Source organism: Cavia porcellus, unplaced genomic scaffold (genome assembly GCF_034190915.1).
Source record: "Cavia porcellus strain 051 isolate PalLab524CR breed Dunkin Hartley unplaced genomic scaffold, mCavPor4.1 scaffold_17, whole genome shotgun sequence".
NCBI lineage: Eukaryota > Metazoa > Chordata > Mammalia > Rodentia > Caviidae > Cavia > Cavia porcellus.
In genome coordinates, this window is record NW_026947500.1 from 24,658,504 (window position 1) to 24,674,894 (window position 16,391).

Consider the following 16,391-nt stretch of genomic DNA (forward strand, 5'->3'; position numbering starts at 1 on the left):
ATGTTAGTAAGTTCTGATAACCCACTGCCATCGGACCAGCCACCCAGCAAGTTTTTTGAAAAGCAACAACTCAGACAACTCTGTCCTGTCTCCAATATATATGATGGAATCTAGACACTCAAGAGTGACCATGACGGACTGATCTCCGTCTTTGAGGACTTCCAGTCTGGTGGGGGACGAGGACTTTAAAGGGTGCACACAATACATCCTAACATGCTGAGATTGTCTCACAGGGAGCCCACAGATGGAGCAGATGTTGGGTGGGGATGTCAGATTTTGAGCCGGGTTTGTTAATTTTAAGTTAAAACTCTTAAAAATTAAAGCCCTTCTCTGAGTGAATGAGTGACGCGAGAGAGAGGGCGGGCAGGAGGGAATGCAGCCCAAGGGAGCAAAGAAAACACACTCGGGTGTGTCGAATTTTGCATTCCACTTAATGGTTTCACAGACTACTGAAGCTCATCTGGACCTCCTTAGCAGCTTCCAGGTTAAATAAACCCAATTCAGGGAACGTGGGAGGTCAACATTCTAGCCATGGCAGGGCTTCGAAACTGGGCAGGGCAGCTATGGGGGTGGAGGGTTCTCGAGATAGAGGAAAACACCCCACCATATTCGACACCTGGGAAGAGCTACGACCCCAGGAGTCCTACTTGAGGGGCACCCTTTGGAAAATGGGGAGCCAGCCTTGGGAAAAAAAACAGGAGGCACTGAACACCCCGCGGTGTGTCGGGGAGGGTGCTCTCAACTTATAGGACGATGACTTAAAAGTCCTCTAGGTCCTGGGACCTTCAAAATTCACGATTGCCATCTACCGCACGTGCGAAAAGACCAACTGCGTGCAGCACAGCGATCTCAAAGACCGACGCTTGACTAGACGGCTACGCTTGCGCAGTCGGGCTCCAATTCTGGCTTTCCCATAAGTCCTTGGGGCACGGAACTAACCACGGACGTAGCCGCTCTTGACTTCCGGCAACAGGGTTGCGGCTGCCGTGTGACCCGGAAGTGGTTCCATTTTGCGTCGTCGGCGCTCCGCGGCGGCCCGGCTCAAGGCGGAGGTACTACAATGGGGTCGTCAAAAAAGCATCGCGGAGAAAAAGAGGCGGCCGGAACTACTGCTACGGCCGGCACTGGGAGCTCCGTTGAGCAGGCGCCGCGGCATCGGGAGCACAAAAAACACAAGCACCGGAGTGGCGGCGGCGGGAGCGGCGGCGGTGAACGACGGAAGCGGAGTCGGGAGCGTGGGAGCGAGCGCGGGAGTGGGCGGCGCGGGGCAGAAGCTGAAGCCCGTAGCGGCGCGCACGGGCGGGAGCGCGGCCAGACAGAGCCCTCCGAGCGGCGAGTGAAGCGGGAGAAACGCGATGATGGCTACGAGGCCGGTAGGGCCCGTGTCTGTGCGGGGGGGGGGGGGGGCGGGGCGGGAGTTTGGGGCGCTTGGCCCCTGGTGTGCGGACAGGTCCCTGGGACTCTCCAGGCTCAGGCTCCTCCAGCGCTTAACGGGTCGTGCCCTAATTGTTTTGGTTAGAGGTTGACAGCAATTGTCTGGCATCTTACAGCCCCTTAGCAAATGTTGGGTGAGGGCTAGGGAATATAACTCAGCGGCATATGCGCCTGCCTGACAAGCGCAAGGTCCTGAGTTCAATTCCTGGTGCAAAAACCAAAAACAAAGCAGTAAGTGTTGGGTGAGTGAAGAAGTGTCAGTATATGCAGAGGCGAGAGAACACCTGACGTGATGGTACAGGGCAGTAATTCCAGCCCTTCGGGAGACCGAAGCAAGAAGATTGCATATTTGGTCAGCCTGGGCAATTTAGTAACATAGTGAGAACGTGTCTCAAAAGAAAAAAAAAAAAAAAAGATTAAAGGTTTTAGCCAAGGATTTAGCTCAGCTGCATAAATGCAAGGTTGAGTTAGATCCCCGGTGCCAAAGAAAAAAGGGCTGAAGATACAGGTGTGTGAAGGCTTTGTGTTCAAACTGCAGTACCAAAAAATAAGTTGTGTACCACGTCTTATTTGAGGTGGTAAGATAGGCTGGAGCCTGAATTCGAAGGACCCTGTGCTGTATTGTAGGCCCTGTTAAATTTGGGCTTTAAGGGTGGTAGAGAGTTACGGGTTTTTTGGTTTTTTTTTTTTTTTTTTTTTTTTGTTTTTTTTTTTTTGAGACAGGGTTTCATCATACAGTTCAGACTGGTCTTGAGCTCACTTTGTAGCCCAGGTTGCTCTCAAACTCACGACGACCCTCCTTCCCCAGCCTCCAAGTGCTGGGATTACAGTTATGTGCCACCACAACCAGCTGGAGTTACATATTTGAGTTGGGGAGTGAGTTGATTAGATTGAAGTTTTGTGAGAAGTCACTGCGTATAAATATGTGATCAAAAGTAGGACTGCTGGGGATTTAGCTCAGCGGCATAAGCGCCTTCCTTGCAAGTGTGCGGTCGTGAGTTCGATCCCTGCTACCGATAAAAATGAAAAAGAAAAAAAAAAAAAGTAGGACCGGAGACCCAGAAGTCAGGAGAGCTGTAAAGCCACCAGGTCAGGGTTGATGGTGACCTGCACCAAGGCAGCAGTAGTGGGTTGGAGAAGGAAGACGTGTTTTGGAGGAGTGTTTTAGTGTAATGTAGTGTAGTGTTTGGATCAGAGTGGAAAGAAGAAAAGAGTCTAATACCTTGTATTTGGGGGTGAGCATTTAGATGAATGATGGTGATATCTGTTGAAACTGAGGACTTTGGAAGAGAAGATTTGACGCAAGAGAAAGGAAGTCAGGTTTGGAGAGTACTGAGGTGGTTGTGCACGGAGCAATTCAGGATTGGGGCGGGATAGAGTGATTTTTGGGCTTGTGAATGTTTAGGTGGCCAATGAAGCCTTCTGAGAGTGTAGAGTGAAAAGACAGGGTAAGTGATACAACCTGAGAGATGCTAGTAGTGTAACAGTGGCAGATGAAGATGCTACAAAGAAGGAGAGTAGTCAGAAAGGAAAAGCAGAAGCTCACTGGTGATGGGGGTCTGTGGGTATTACTAGGAGGGCATGATCAATAGTGTCCACCATCAGAGATTGACAGACCAGAACTGAAAGGAATCTGTTGGATTTGGAACTAAAGAGGCAGGTGACCTTGTAGAGGGCCTAGGTGGAGCCAGGGACCCTGGGGATTAAACAGAAGTGGGCTGAGGTTACAGGAAAGGAAGTGCTCATCAGTAGGTGCTGGCGGAGGGAGCCTCCCTGATGGTGTCAGACCTCCTCTGTGGTGCTCTGTGAAGTTGCTCACTGTGTGTGAGACGGCTGGAGCAGGTCCCAATGCTTGTCTGTGCCTCCTAACATCCAGCACAGCACAGTTTCTTTACTTCACAATGCACAGAGAACACAGAATTGCTGCTGATACAGTCCCAGAGCAGGGGAGGAAAAGACCTGGGATGACCGCTGCTGGGAAATTCAGGGCAGATACTTCTGGTTAGTAGTTGAACAGGACTTCCTCAAGGTCCTGATAGGGTTTTATCGATCAGAGGGGGGACCAGAGAGGACAACTGAGGTTGAAAACAATACCATGTACAAAAGTGGGTAGAAGCTGAGCCTGGTGGCATATGCCTGTAATCCTAGCATTCTGGAGGCTGAAGCAGGAGGATTGTTATAAGTCGACACCAGCTTGGGCTACAAAGGGAGCTCAAGGCTAGCCTGAACTGCATGAGACCCTGTCTCAAAAACAAAACAAAAAAGGAGATGGAGCTGATCATGGTGGCACATATCTGGAATCCCAGCACTTGGAGAGGCCAAGGCAAGAGGATCACTGTGACTATCAAGGCCAGCCCCAATTGTGTAGTGAAAACCTGTCTTAGAATGAAAACAAAACAAAACCAAGAACAAAGGGGCTGGGGATTTAGCTCAGCGGCATAAGCTCCTGCCTTGCAAGCAGGCAGTCGTGAGTTTGATCCCCAGTACCAATAAAAAGGAAAAAGACAAAAAAAATAAAAAGCCAAGAACAAAAAAAAAAAAGAACAGTGGGTCATCTTTGACCCTATAGGTAGAGCCAAAGGTGCTGGGCTTAGGGGGTGTTGTGTTTAGCTCCTGAGCTGTGCTTTTTGTTTTTGCAGCTGCCAGCTCCAAAGCTGGCTCAGGAGATGCCTCATCACTCAGCATCGAGGAGACCAAGTAAGTACCATTTCCCTGTCTTTGGCTTTTTTCTTCTGTAGCAGGCAGTTTGTGGGGCAGCCTCCTGGGGAGGCTTTGTCCATTATGGTGCCAGCTGGATTTGGGAAGGATCTTATATGTTATCCTAGCTGCTTTTGAGTCACAGGGAAAGAAACTAAGAGCCAAGCAGGAGGTCTTTGGCTAGTTATTGGCAGGCCAGGCCAAGCACCTGCGCTCCCCGGCCTGAGGGGTGCGCCTTTCCCAGTGTCCTGGGCTGCCCAGGTCAGGGCTGTACTTTGGACCCTTAAGACCACTTATTCCACAATTTTTGCTTCCTGTCCAGAAATGTACTCAACACCCTATTTCTTTGATAGTTCCTAATGCTTGTGTTTCTTGTTCTCAGTAAACTCCGGGCAAAGTTGGGGCTGAAACCCTTAGAAGTCAGTGCTGTCAAGAAAGGTGAGCAACAGGGCTGAGGATGTGATCTTGGGTTGGCATTTGGGGTGGGTCAGAGAAGCCATCTGCAGAGGTCTTTGAAGAAAGTGGCCAGAGTGTGCAGGGGCAGTACAGGTCCTTCACCTACCTGGCCCTATTTGCCCATTGTATATGCATTTGCCATTGACACAGTGGGGATCTGGGGTGTGCTGGTATTCCCCCGACCTGGAGGTGCAGGGGTGTGGGCTGGGAGGTGTGTACAGATGCTGTTCACTGTCTGGGCTGTGCAGAAATTGGTTTGCTTTATTAAAAAACAACTGGAGGAACTCTGGAGCGTTTGAAGGCCTGTCGTACAGGGGTGACACAGGAGTGTGGGGGTGATGTGGGGCCAGGTGGGTGAAGGACTTTTTCCCTCTCCTGGCCCCTTCTGACGCCCTGAGCTAGAAGGGGGCAGGGTGAGTGGCTCCCTCCTCTCCCCCCAGCCATGGGCAGACATAGCCTCACGTCTGGGCCCCCCTTCCAGAGGCGGGCACCAAGGAGGAGCCGGTGACCGCCGATGTCATCAACCCCATGGCCTTGAGACAGCGAGAGGAGCTCCGGGAGAAACTGGCAGCTGCCAAGGAAAAGCGGCTATTGAACCAGAAGCTGGGGTGAGCAAGTCCTGTCCACGGCGGCTGATGGGAAACTGCTGTCCTCTGCCTTTGTGGGTTGGGATGGGGGTGCAGGCACTGAGTTCTTCTGAGCATTCTCTCCCTTCTTTAGGAAGATAAAGACCTTGGGGGAGGATGACCCCTGGCTTGACGACACTGCAGCCTGGATCGAGAGGAGCCGGCAGCTGCAGAAGGAGAAGGACTTGGCAGAGAAGAGGGTGAGCATCGGAGCTGGCGAGGCCAGTGCCTGACCTTCCGAGGCGGACGGCTTGGATGGGAGCCCATACTCTGTTCTTTGCTCCAGGCTCTGCACTTGCCTGCAGGCCCTATCCTCTCACACCCACCCCTGGTAGAACAGTGATATTTTCTGGTAATGCAAAATATCTTGAGGTCACAGGTTGTCCTTTTATGTCCCACAGGCCAAGCTGCTGGAAGAGATGGACCAAGAGTTTGGTGTCAGCACTCTGGTGGAGGAGGAGTTTGGGCAGAGGCGGCAGGTGAGGCAGTAGCACCTGGGGACAGGGGGCAGGAGTAGGACTTTGGCCTCAGTGATGCCATCCCAGTGTTGGGGCACACGTGGCCCCTGACTTGACTGGTCCTTTCCCCCTTAGGACTTGTACAGTGCCCGGGACCTACAGGGCCTCACTGTGGAACATGCCATCGAGTCCTTCCGAGAGGGGGAGACGGTGATCCTCACCCTGAAGGACAAAGGCGTGCTACAGGAGGAGGAGGATGTGCTTGTGAACGTGAACCTGGTGGATAAGGAACGGGCAGAGAAGAACGTGGAGCTGCGGAAGAAGAAGCCCGACTACCTGCCCTATGCAGAGGATGAGAGTGTGGACGACCTGGCACAGGCATGTGGGCAGGATATGTGGCTGGGGTGGAGTGTATGGGCACGTGCTGCCTGAGGTTTTGGCCAACCTAGGTCCCAGCCCTTGCCTTTTACCTTGCAGCAAAAGCCTCGCTCTATCCTGGCCAAGTATGATGAGGAGCTGGAGGGCGAGCGGCCACAGTCCTTCCGCCTGGAGCAGGGTGGCACAGCCGATGGCCTGCGGGAACGAGAGCTGGAGGAGATCCGGACCAAGCTGCGGTTGCAGGCACAATCTCTGAGCTCGGTGGGACCCCGGCTGGCCTCTGAGTACCTGACGCCTGAGGAGATGGTGAGCTGAGCTGTGGGTGAGGTGGCCATCGTCCTGCCCCTTGGGAGTTTCCAGCGGGCCCTGGAGGGAGGTTGAGTGTTGGGACTGTGCTTGGCTCTTGGGTGAGTGGTAAACAGCAGACTGGGGAGGTACCAGGTATTGACAGGCACAGACTGCTGAGCCAGGGGAGCCCAGGTGTGTGTTCCCTCTGCCACGTATCTAGCACGAGTCTCGGGTGAGTCACTGAACAGTCTGCAGCAGCTCTGGGAGCTGGTGTGGTGTAAGGAGCTCCAGTTTCGTAGCTGCACATGGGCCTGGCATGTGAAGAAACTGGAAATGGGGAATCAGCTCTGCCCTTGGCATCATGGCTGCATAAGAAAGGGTCCTGGAGCCAGAGTGCTGAGGGTTGTGAGCGGTCCTGCACGGGATCCTACACGGGAGCAGGGCACCCTCAGGAAGGCTACCTAACCCCTCTGGACCTCAGTTCCCGTCTTGCGGTAGAGTGATAGGCTCCCATTTCCCATGTTGCACATGTTGGAAGTGCTGGGGACGGTGACAGGCGGAGTGCCACCAAAAGAACTCTTGTTACTGGCTTCTGATGGCCTGAGGTCATGGGTTCTTTCCTCCTCACAGCTCTCCTTTTTCCCCCTCAGGTAACATTTAAAAAGACCAAGCGGAGGGTGAAGAAAATCCGTAAGAAGGAAAAGGAGGTGGTCATGCGGGCAGATGATTTGCTGCCCCTTGGGGACCAGACTCAAGATGGGGACTTTGGTTCAAGGTGGGATTAAACACAATGGTAGGTGAGGGGCTGTGCTGGCCTTGGCCAGGGGCTGACACTCAGTACGACCTCTTCCTCCTAGGCTGCGGGGCCGAGGTCGACGCCGTGTGCCAGAGACAGAGGAGGTCATCCTGGAGGAAGCTGAGAAGGAGCCTGTGCCCGAGCCCCTGCCATCGGATGACACCCGTGTGGAGAACATGGACATTAGTGACGAGGGTGAGGAGCTGGCTGGCAGGGCTGGGAACAGGGCCCTGGGAGCCCAGGAGCCAGTGTGAGCGGTATCCTTGTTCTGGCAGAGGATGGGGGAGCTGTGCCGTCAGGGTCCCCAGAGGCGCTGGAGGAGGACGAGGCAGAACTAGAACTGCAAAAGCAGCTGGAGAAGGGGCGGCGGCTGCGGCAGCTGCAGCAGTTACAGCAGCTGCGGGACAGCGGCGAGAAGGTGAGGCTGGCTGCAGTGACCAGAGCATGTGTGGCTTCTGTCCCCAGCAGCGTGAGCACCTTCCCCTGGAAGGCCCTTTTTGTGAAGTGTCATGTGACAACAGATCTCCAGATCTAGTGGGCAGCTCCTGGCCTTTTTGTGGGGGTACATGTATGTTGGATGCCTGCTGTGAGGGAGGCCCCATTCTCAGGGCTGTCACTGAGGAGCATGAAACGGCTGACTCTAGTATGGGTGAGGGGCAGCAGGGACCTCTTGAACACAGGGCCAGCAGTGGTTTCTGATAGTGGCAGTCACTGGGTCAAGAGTAAAACAAGGTGATGTGAGAGCAGCAGCGTGGAGAGGGCTTTGGGTGACCTTTGAGCCGACTGAGATGTGGGGTAGAAGAAGCAGTGGTGGATTGTCTCCAGGTGACCCCTGTAGCACTCAGGGACCAAGAATCTGGAGCAGGGAGTCAGTGGTGCCATAGGCATCCCAGACCTTTCCAGGGTACCTGCATGAGCTATTCACAAGAGGACATATTGACTGGAGCTGCTCTGGGAACTTGGCTGTCTGGAGGTGACAGGATTGGTGGGGTTGTTTTGTCTTTTTGAGACAGTCTCACTATGTAGTTCAGGCTGGCCTTGAACCTGTGTCCATCCTTCTGCCTCTGTCTCCAGGTGCTGGGATCACAGGTGTGTGTCACCACACCTGACTGGGGGAGGGCTTCTTAAGAGAGGAGTTACTGAGTGTCTGTGTGTACAAGGCTGGGAGTCTGCACAGCAGGGGCTGGGAAGGCAAGAGGTGCGAGGGTTGCTGCCCTCAGTGCTGGGAGCACAGGGAAGCTCTTCTCAAGACGCCCCCTTGCTCGCTGAGAAGGCTGGGAAATGCCAGCTGGAAGTCAGGAGTGTGGGCTGTCTGCCGGCATGTGTGTTGGGAGAGGCACAGCTGAGGTTGGAAATGCACCATGTACAAAAGTGGGTGGAAGCCAGGCGTGGTGGCACATGCCTGTGATCCCAGCACTCGGGAGGGTGAGGCAGGAGGATTGTTGCAAGTTGGAGGCCAGTCTGGGTTACAAAGTGAGCTCAAGGCCAGCCTGAACTGTATAGTGAGACCCTGTCTCAAAAAAAAAAAAAAAAAATCCCCAAGCCACAAGTCGTGGAAAGGGGAGTTTCTGGATGGAGAGCAGTGGGGAGGGGAGGCCCTGGCCTCTGAGGCACAGCAATGGCCATAGGCTTGGTCAGGAGAGGCTATGTAGGATTTTAGCTGTTATTCCAAAGACCGGCAGAGCCATTGATGGGTTGGAGCAGAGAAGTGGCCCACTGAGGCAGAGAGGGATTGGGAACTGGACAGAGGAAGGTCAGAGAGAAAAGGAAGCCAGTCAGACTGGTCTGTGTGCGCTGTTGGATGGCTTGTGTACCTGACCCAGGGAGGATCCTTGGGTTCCCGGGTCTTAGTGGCATCACCCCAGAAACTTCTGGGTCTGCCCACAGCTGCTCCCTCCCCCAGGTGGTGGAGATTGTGAAGAAGTTGGAGTCTCGACAGCGGGGCTGGGAGGAGGAGGAGGATCCTGAGCGGAAGGGGGCCATCGTGTTCAATGCCACCTCGGAGTTCTGCCGCACTTTGGGCGAGATCCCCACCTACGGCCTGGCCGGCAACCGTGAGGAGCAGGAGGAGCTCATGGTGTGTCCCGCAGCCCTCTGCTCTCCAGCCTGCTCTGCTCTTGGTGGGGGGAGCGGGTTCCTTGGAGGCAGCAGGCTAGTGTGACCCGGGGTGACCTTGGCTTCCCACCCCAGGACTTTGAGCAGGATGAGGAGCGCTCAGCCAATGGTGGCTCTGAGTCGGACGGGGAGGAGAACATTGGCTGGAGCACTGTCAACCTGGATGAGGAGAAGCAGCAGCAGGATGTGAGCATGCGCAGGGATCGTGGGCTGGACTGGGGTCCCAGGTTTCCACTCAGCCCAGTCCCGGTCTCCATGAGGGACCTGGGCCCTCATCTCCTTACCTGTAGAATGGTCTCCCAAGCCCCGGGACTGGTGGGTGAGGAGGTGAGAAGACCCCACTTCCATGCCCCCCCCCCCCACCATGTACTGTACTATCCACAGTTCTCTGCCTCCTCTACCACCATCCTGGATGAGGAGCCCATCGTGAATAGAGGCCTGGCTGCTGCCCTGCTCCTGTGTCAGAACAAAGGTGCGGGCAAGTGTGTGATGAGTGGTGTGGGTCTGGGTGGCCCCTTTGGTCCTCTCTGCTTCAGTCCTTATGCTGTGAGCAACCCTCTGGGGTGCCTGTGCCACTCTTTCCCCTTGTGGCTGACCGGGTGATCACAGTGGCAGCTGTCCCTCTGCCGTGCATTCAAGGCTCTGAGTCAGCTCCAGGCGGGTGTGGGGTGAGTATGAACAAAGACTTTGATGTTAGGGTCCTAGTTCTCCCTGTCCTTGGTGAGGGGCCGATTTCTGTTTCCGTTGTACAACAGCCTAGTAGCCTTGCTCCCTGGCAGGGCTGGGAGGGTTTCCTATTGCTCACATATAGCTGCCCTGTCTGTGGGGGTGGGCAGCCTGGACCTCACAGCCCCTGTATCCCCAGGTTTGCTGGAGACCACAGTGCAAAAGGTCGCCCGGGTGAAGGCCCCCAACAAGTCGCTGCCCTCAGCTGTGTACTGCATTGAGGACAAGATGTGAGTGTGGCAGTGGGGCTGGTGACAGTACAGAGCTACCAGGGATGCTGTAGGCGGCTGGTGTGTGACAGACCTCTGTTTTGGTCCAGGGCCATCGACGACAAGTATAGCAGGAGAGAAGAGTACCGTGGCTTCACCCAGGACTTCAAGGAGAAGGATGGCTACAAGCCTGACGTCAAGATCGAGTATGTGGATGAGACAGGCCGGAAGCTCACACCCAAGGAGGTGAGTGAGCCTTGACAGATGGGGCTGGGCCCAGGGAGGCCTGCAGGACCCTTTCTGGCCTGATACAGTGGCAGAACTTCCGAGCCTCAGCTTCCATCTCCAGTGTAGCAGGCTCCTTGAAGGTAGGCACCCTTTTACTTCTGCCCACCCACTCTAGCAGAGGCCTCCTGCCTTCTGTGCCATCCTTGGCAGTGGGATGCAGGACCAACATTCACGCCCCGTCCAGCCCCAGCTGCCACGTGGCAGGTCTCACTCCAGACCCCCAGTGCCCCGGGCATGGAACATCTGTTCAAGTGTCTTGCCACCTCTGCTGGGGTCCCCATGTCCTTCTCCTATCCCCTTCCCTCCCACCTGGTCCCCTGTATTCAGTTGGGTATGTTAGCTCCCTCTACCCTGGTGGGGTGCTGCTTAGGCACAGGTGGCCTGGCCTCACCCAGGGTCCCCCCAGGTCCCATTCCCGCCCTGTGTTTGCAGGCCTTCCGACAGCTGTCTCACCGCTTCCATGGCAAGGGCTCGGGCAAGATGAAGACGGAGCGGCGGATGAAGAAGCTGGACGAGGAGGCGGTGGGTACTCAGGGCCCAAGGCGCCCCTGTGTTGGTGGGGGCCGAGGTGGTGAGTGCCGGGCCTGCCCCTGCCCCTGTGCTGACTGGCCCCGACCCACAGCTCCTGAAGAAGATGAGCTCTAGCGACACACCCCTGGGCACGGTGGCGCTGCTCCAGGAGAAGCAGAAGGCTCAGAAGACTCCATACATCGTGCTCAGCGGCAGTGGCAAGAGCATGAATGCGTGAGTAGGAGATGCTTGGGACCAGGGGGCTGGGGGTCTGCGCCCTGCCCCGGCCTCACACCTCTCCTCTCCCCACAGGAACACCATCACCAAGTGATCGTCAGCCTTTAATCCCCTCCCCACCTTAATGTGAAATAAACCTCCCTCCTTATTTTTTCCTTCCTGGTAGTGGTGCAGACTCCAGGGCGGACCTGGGAGGAGGAGGCCGCCCTGCCTTCTGGCAGCTGTGTTGCCTCGGGCCGTTTCTGGGCATCTGCTCTGCCTTTTGTGCAGTCCCCGCACCCCAGCCTGGTAGGGTGGGGTTGAGGATTCAGTGAGTGCCCCTTGTTCAGTCATTCACCTAGAATTCAGAGCCGGGCAAGATGGGACAGGTCCCAAAACACGTGCTGCTTAGAGTGGCCTCTGCCAGGAGATCCCTGGCCATCAGTCAGGTGGCAGAGATGAAGAAAGAGTGCTCGAGATGCGGGTTTCTGCCACTTCCACCCAGGGCCATAGCATAGGGCCATCTTCCTGATGTGAAGAGCAGGGCGTCGTGGGAGACTTGGTCCCCAGGTATCCAAGCCACATGGGACACTGCCCCACAGTGTCTCCAGTTAGACATCCCAGTTCACGAGACTGGGACGACCAGCCTGGCGTGATGGGGACTGGGTACTGTCTTGCCTCTCAAGCCCTGCCTGGGCCTGTGGCGGTGCCAGCGTGCTCATCTGCTTTCTACCCCGACTGGGCTGGGCATCCTCACTTGAGTCTCCTCGGAGGACAGAGTCTGCCAACCTGGCCACATAGCCCTCACGCAGCTGCCACAGCCAGGAAGGAATCCGTCCTTGGAGCTCAGAGAAATCCGGCCGTCACGGGGCCCACAGAAAGCTGACGGGCAGCTTCCTGGGGGAGTCGGAAGATAGGAGCCTGCCCCTGCGAGTGTGCCCCCAGGTATGTTCTAGATGGGCCACAAACTTTAAGATAAAAAAATGGGTCCAAGAAATATGTTGAAAAAAATTTTTTTGATAGTATTGGCAGTTGAACCTTTACACTGAGCTTCATCTCGGCTGTCTTTATTATTTTATTTATTAAAAAAACCTTCTAAGCTGAGGATTTAGCCTGCCTGGCAAGCATGAGGTCATGAGTTCAGTGCTTGGTACCAAAAAAATAAAAGTTTTAGTAGTACATGTTTGCAGTACAGAATGGTTACATTCATTGTGGCAAAAAATACAAGTACATAACTGGTCTCAGTTCTTCTTTTCTCCCCAGCCCTCTCCGTCCCCCTCAATTTCTTTTTTTGGGGGTGGGGTCTTGCCAAGTGGTCTAGGCTGGGCTCTAGTGTGCAGTCCTTTTGCCTCAGCCTCCCAGAGTGCTGGGGTTATAGGTATGTGCTATCATACCTGACTGAAAACGGTACATTTTAAAAAATAAACACGGAGTGAGACAAATGTAAGCAAATGACAAAACCCATTGCCTTAGAATAAACGGTTGATATTGGACGGTGTGATTTCTGTGTGGCTAAAATTCTGAAGTGGTCAGCTTACTGATTTATTTCTCTTTGGCTCCCCTACTTTCAAATGTGATTTCAGTTCACTTTTTCGCTTTGGTGGTTCTATCAGGAAGGGAAGGTGGGGTGCATGTGGTGAGCCAAGAAACGGGGAACCAGTTGTTTCTGTCAGAAGCCTGTGAGGTGCTCCCAGTGTTGAGCACGGACAGTCTGGCGTCAGTGTTGGAGCTCACGCCTCACTCACAGGAAACTTCCTGTTAGGTTGTTACAGCCACTGTGGTGACCAAGATCCACAGAGGTCTTGAGCCGAGGTGGCCGCCAGGTAGGATTGATGGATTTGGTCCAGGTGACTTCCTAACTTTTGGGCCCTGGTCACTGGGTAGATTAAATGGAATTAAAGAGCTCCTAGAGACAACTGAAGGGCCTTGGGCAGCACCCTTGTGATTGATGCTGTCTGGTGTCTTTGCATCCTGTAGCACTGGGCACTGGCCTGGGACCTGCCCCTCTGAGATACTCTAGCCTGCTTCCTGTGCGTGTACTGCCCAGTGGTTGAGAGGCTATGGGCCATCAAGTCCCCTGGAGGCTGAGTCTAGAACAAACAGGAGCCAAGGGGGACAGGTCCCAGCCATTGGGCAAGGCCATAGGACTTCCCTGACCCTCAGGTTCCTGAGCACAGTGATGCTCAGGGGTCAGAGAAGGCATGGGCTCTTACCACACAGCCTCCGGTGCCTCCCATCTCAGCCCTTGGGTTGGCCTTCTGGGAATAGTGCTGTGCAGCGCTGGTGTGGCAGTGCACTGAACTAGCTCAGGCCTGGCTCTTGGCTCTGGCCTCATGCTCTCTAGTCTATGTGTGCATCTTGCCCTGGTCCCTAGATCTTTCTTGAAGCCCAGCTTGGGGCTCTGCCTCTTGTAGACCCTTTGTGTTCTGTTTTGCTGTTAAGAAACACTGTAAACCAGCATTGGTGGCATATGCCTATAATTCCAGTGCTACAGGAGGACAAGGCAAGAGGATTGCAAATTCAAGCCTAACCTGGACAATTTAGTGACTGTCTCAAAATAAGGGTTGAGAGAGAGAGAGAGAGAGAGAGAGAGAGAGAGAGAGAGAGAGAGTGAGTGTGTGTGTGTTGTGTGTGTGTGTGTGTGTGATGTAGTTTAGTGTGAAGGTGCCGAGTTCGGTTCCCAGTACTGGAGGAAAAAAGCCTTCAGACCGACTGTTCTCTTGGGGCCATCTTGTCATGTAGAAGTTCCATCTGTCAGTGATAGGCTTCGTCTGCCCTTGGTCTAGATGGGGCAGGTGTCCTGGCCCAAGGGCTGTGGTGAGAACCAAAGCTCCTTCCCCACAGGCTTGCGGGAGAGTGCTTCATGGGGTCTCAGCTCCAGCCAGGCTCAGCCCCGCTTCGGCCCTGATCCCCTGGCCCTGGTGTGCTGTCCTGTGAAGCAGGCTCCTGCTGGCGTGAACAGGTTTTCCCACTGCCCCCACTGCGCCAGTGCCCAGCAGCCATGCTGCCTGACACAGAGATCCCTTCCTGTCTTCTTCAAGCCCAGGAAGTTTAAATCTGTAATTCCATGGAAGCGTTACTGGAATTCTAGCAAGTTACTCCGAGTCTACCACTTCCAGTGCAGTCCACGGGGAAAACAAAGACACCAACACACAGTTATAATTATGGGGAGCCAGTGAATCCAGAAGAAACTACAATGGGATAAAGGCTTCAACCCAAGGCCTGACCTGGATTTTATTAATTTGTGCCAAAGGGAGTGACCTGAGGATGAGTGAGAGAGAATGGCAGGAGATCCGTGAGTCCTGAGCTGGGCTGGGTAGGAGACCTGAGAGCACTCTCAGTGTGCACAGGGAAGGGTGTGCAGAAAGAGCAGTCTGCATGACACAGCTGAGCTGGCATTTAATGTTTAGGGGGCAGCACTTCAGTTAGGATGTGCAAACTTTTCTGCTCTGGGCAGTTGGCCTGTTACAGAGAGAGCGCCAGGTTTAGTCAAAATGGAGATAATTGCTCTTTATTCAAGGAGAGTCCTCCTGGTGGTCCTCCACACCCTTAGGTGGGCTTTCTGTCTGCTGGGGGACAAGCATAACCTTTTGGTACCAATATGTGCTCCACCCTGAAGGAGAAGACAGAGCTCCAAAATGGGCTTTTGTCATCTCTGGTCACAAAAGGGGAACCAAGAAAGGTGGACCAGGTCAGTTTCTCTGACAGCCTTCCCTGCAAGACACGTGTGGGCAGAGAGATGGTAAATTGTCATATGCCAGTCCAGGCAGGCATAGGTGACTGGGGACCCATATGAGAGAGAAATACTCCTCGAAGTGCCAAAGGAGAGAAAAGGAAAGGCAGAGGAGTCTGGAAGATTGCCAGTCACCAGAAGGAGGACCGTTTAAACTGATGAGCCCAGAAGAAGGAAGACCCTTTCAAGGGTGTCAGTTCTAGCCAGGGGTGGTCATGCATGCCTGTAATCCCAACATTGGGAGGCTGAAGCAGGGGGATTGAAAATCTAAGCTCAGTCTAGTCAGTGTAGCAAAACAAAAGGCTGAGCAAGCCCATGCACACAGCACAGAGATGGTAGTTCGTAGGTGTCACTCTTGTCCGTGGCCCCCTGAATGCTCAGGATGACTTGCTGTTGTCTGTCTGGTGCAGTTTCCATAGGGAACACAGAGCTGCAGGTGCCATGAGTCACCCGCACACCAAATTCAAGATCAGGTCTCCCTTGCCCTCCACATGCCCCCAGCCCATGCCCTCCAGTTTGTAAATGCTCAAGGGTCTGGAGAGAAGATCCTGCATTTGCCATAACGCCTCAGGAAGTGAGTTCCTTTCTGGGTCATAGAACTTGATTCCTTACTGGTTGTACAACACAGTTGTCCCCAGTTTTCTGTGTCCCAACCACGGATTGCTGTGCCTTCCTTGTCTGCATCACTTTCCCCAGCAGGCATAAGCCTCGGCTGGGTCACCAGACACTGATAAAAGTGTCCAGTTTGCTCAAAATGAAGGGAAACTGGCCCTGCCCTAAAGCCAAATCCCCTAAGCCCTTCCACACACTGTCCCCTGTGACATACCTGGCAGGACACTCCTTCGCCTTTCCTGAACGCTGAGGACATGGCTGTGCTGTGTGCACGTTCCCCTAATCAGTGCTGGGAGTGCTACCCCGTCAACAGGGCTGGTCTTGGAAACCCATCTGGCCAATCTGGAAGGCTTGGGGACTTACTGGTGGGAGCTTCCCTGCCACAATTTTTGGGGCAAATTAACTGAGCATTTAGTGGAGTGAATTGCCATTGCTGTGGTCTACCAGAGGCCCAGCTGCCTTGGGGGCGTTTGGACTCTGATTAGCTGGTGGTTGACCTTACTGTGTAATCTGTTTGGATGTGACCAGGTGGATGGGTGTGCTTATTGTGCCCCCTGCTGGTAGCCTGTGTATATAGCAAAGCTTATACCTCCTTCCTGGGGTCTAATTCATACAGCCGCATCTTTATGCAGCCAGGAGGAATGAGGAGCGCTGGTCTCACAGCGGAGCTGCTAGGACAGAGAAATGCAGTGCTGACCACCAGGACTGGTTAGTTATTAAGGTACTTGTCCACTCATGGTGAACTAGCTCAGGTTAAATAACGAGAAGAGTCAGCATCAGAACTTTTTTTTTCTTCCATACTGGGAATCAAACTCAGGACCTGGCACTTGGCAGGCAAATGATGTGCTG

At 54.2% G+C, this 16,391-nt stretch overlaps 1 protein-coding gene across 1 annotated transcript; it reads left to right on the forward strand.

Moving 5' to 3' along the window:
* Nucleotides 1-990: 990 nt before the first annotated feature.
* Sart1 (spliceosome associated factor 1, recruiter of U4/U6.U5 tri-snRNP) lies at nt 991-11,373 on the forward strand. The gene is made up of 19 exons (XM_063227545.1): nt 991-1,373; nt 4,074-4,131; nt 4,514-4,569; nt 5,069-5,195; nt 5,308-5,413; nt 5,615-5,692; nt 5,807-6,049; nt 6,149-6,355; nt 6,988-7,112; nt 7,195-7,328; nt 7,409-7,551; nt 9,037-9,210; nt 9,324-9,434; nt 9,633-9,720; nt 10,114-10,204; nt 10,294-10,429; nt 10,904-10,993; nt 11,094-11,215; nt 11,294-11,373. The coding sequence occupies exons 1-19, from the start codon at nt 1,061-1,063 to the stop codon at nt 11,310-11,312; spliced, it is 2,421 nt and encodes an 806-aa protein (XP_063083615.1). The 5' UTR covers nt 991-1,060; the 3' UTR covers nt 11,313-11,373.
* The last annotated feature ends 5,018 nt before the right edge of the window (nt 11,374-16,391 follow it).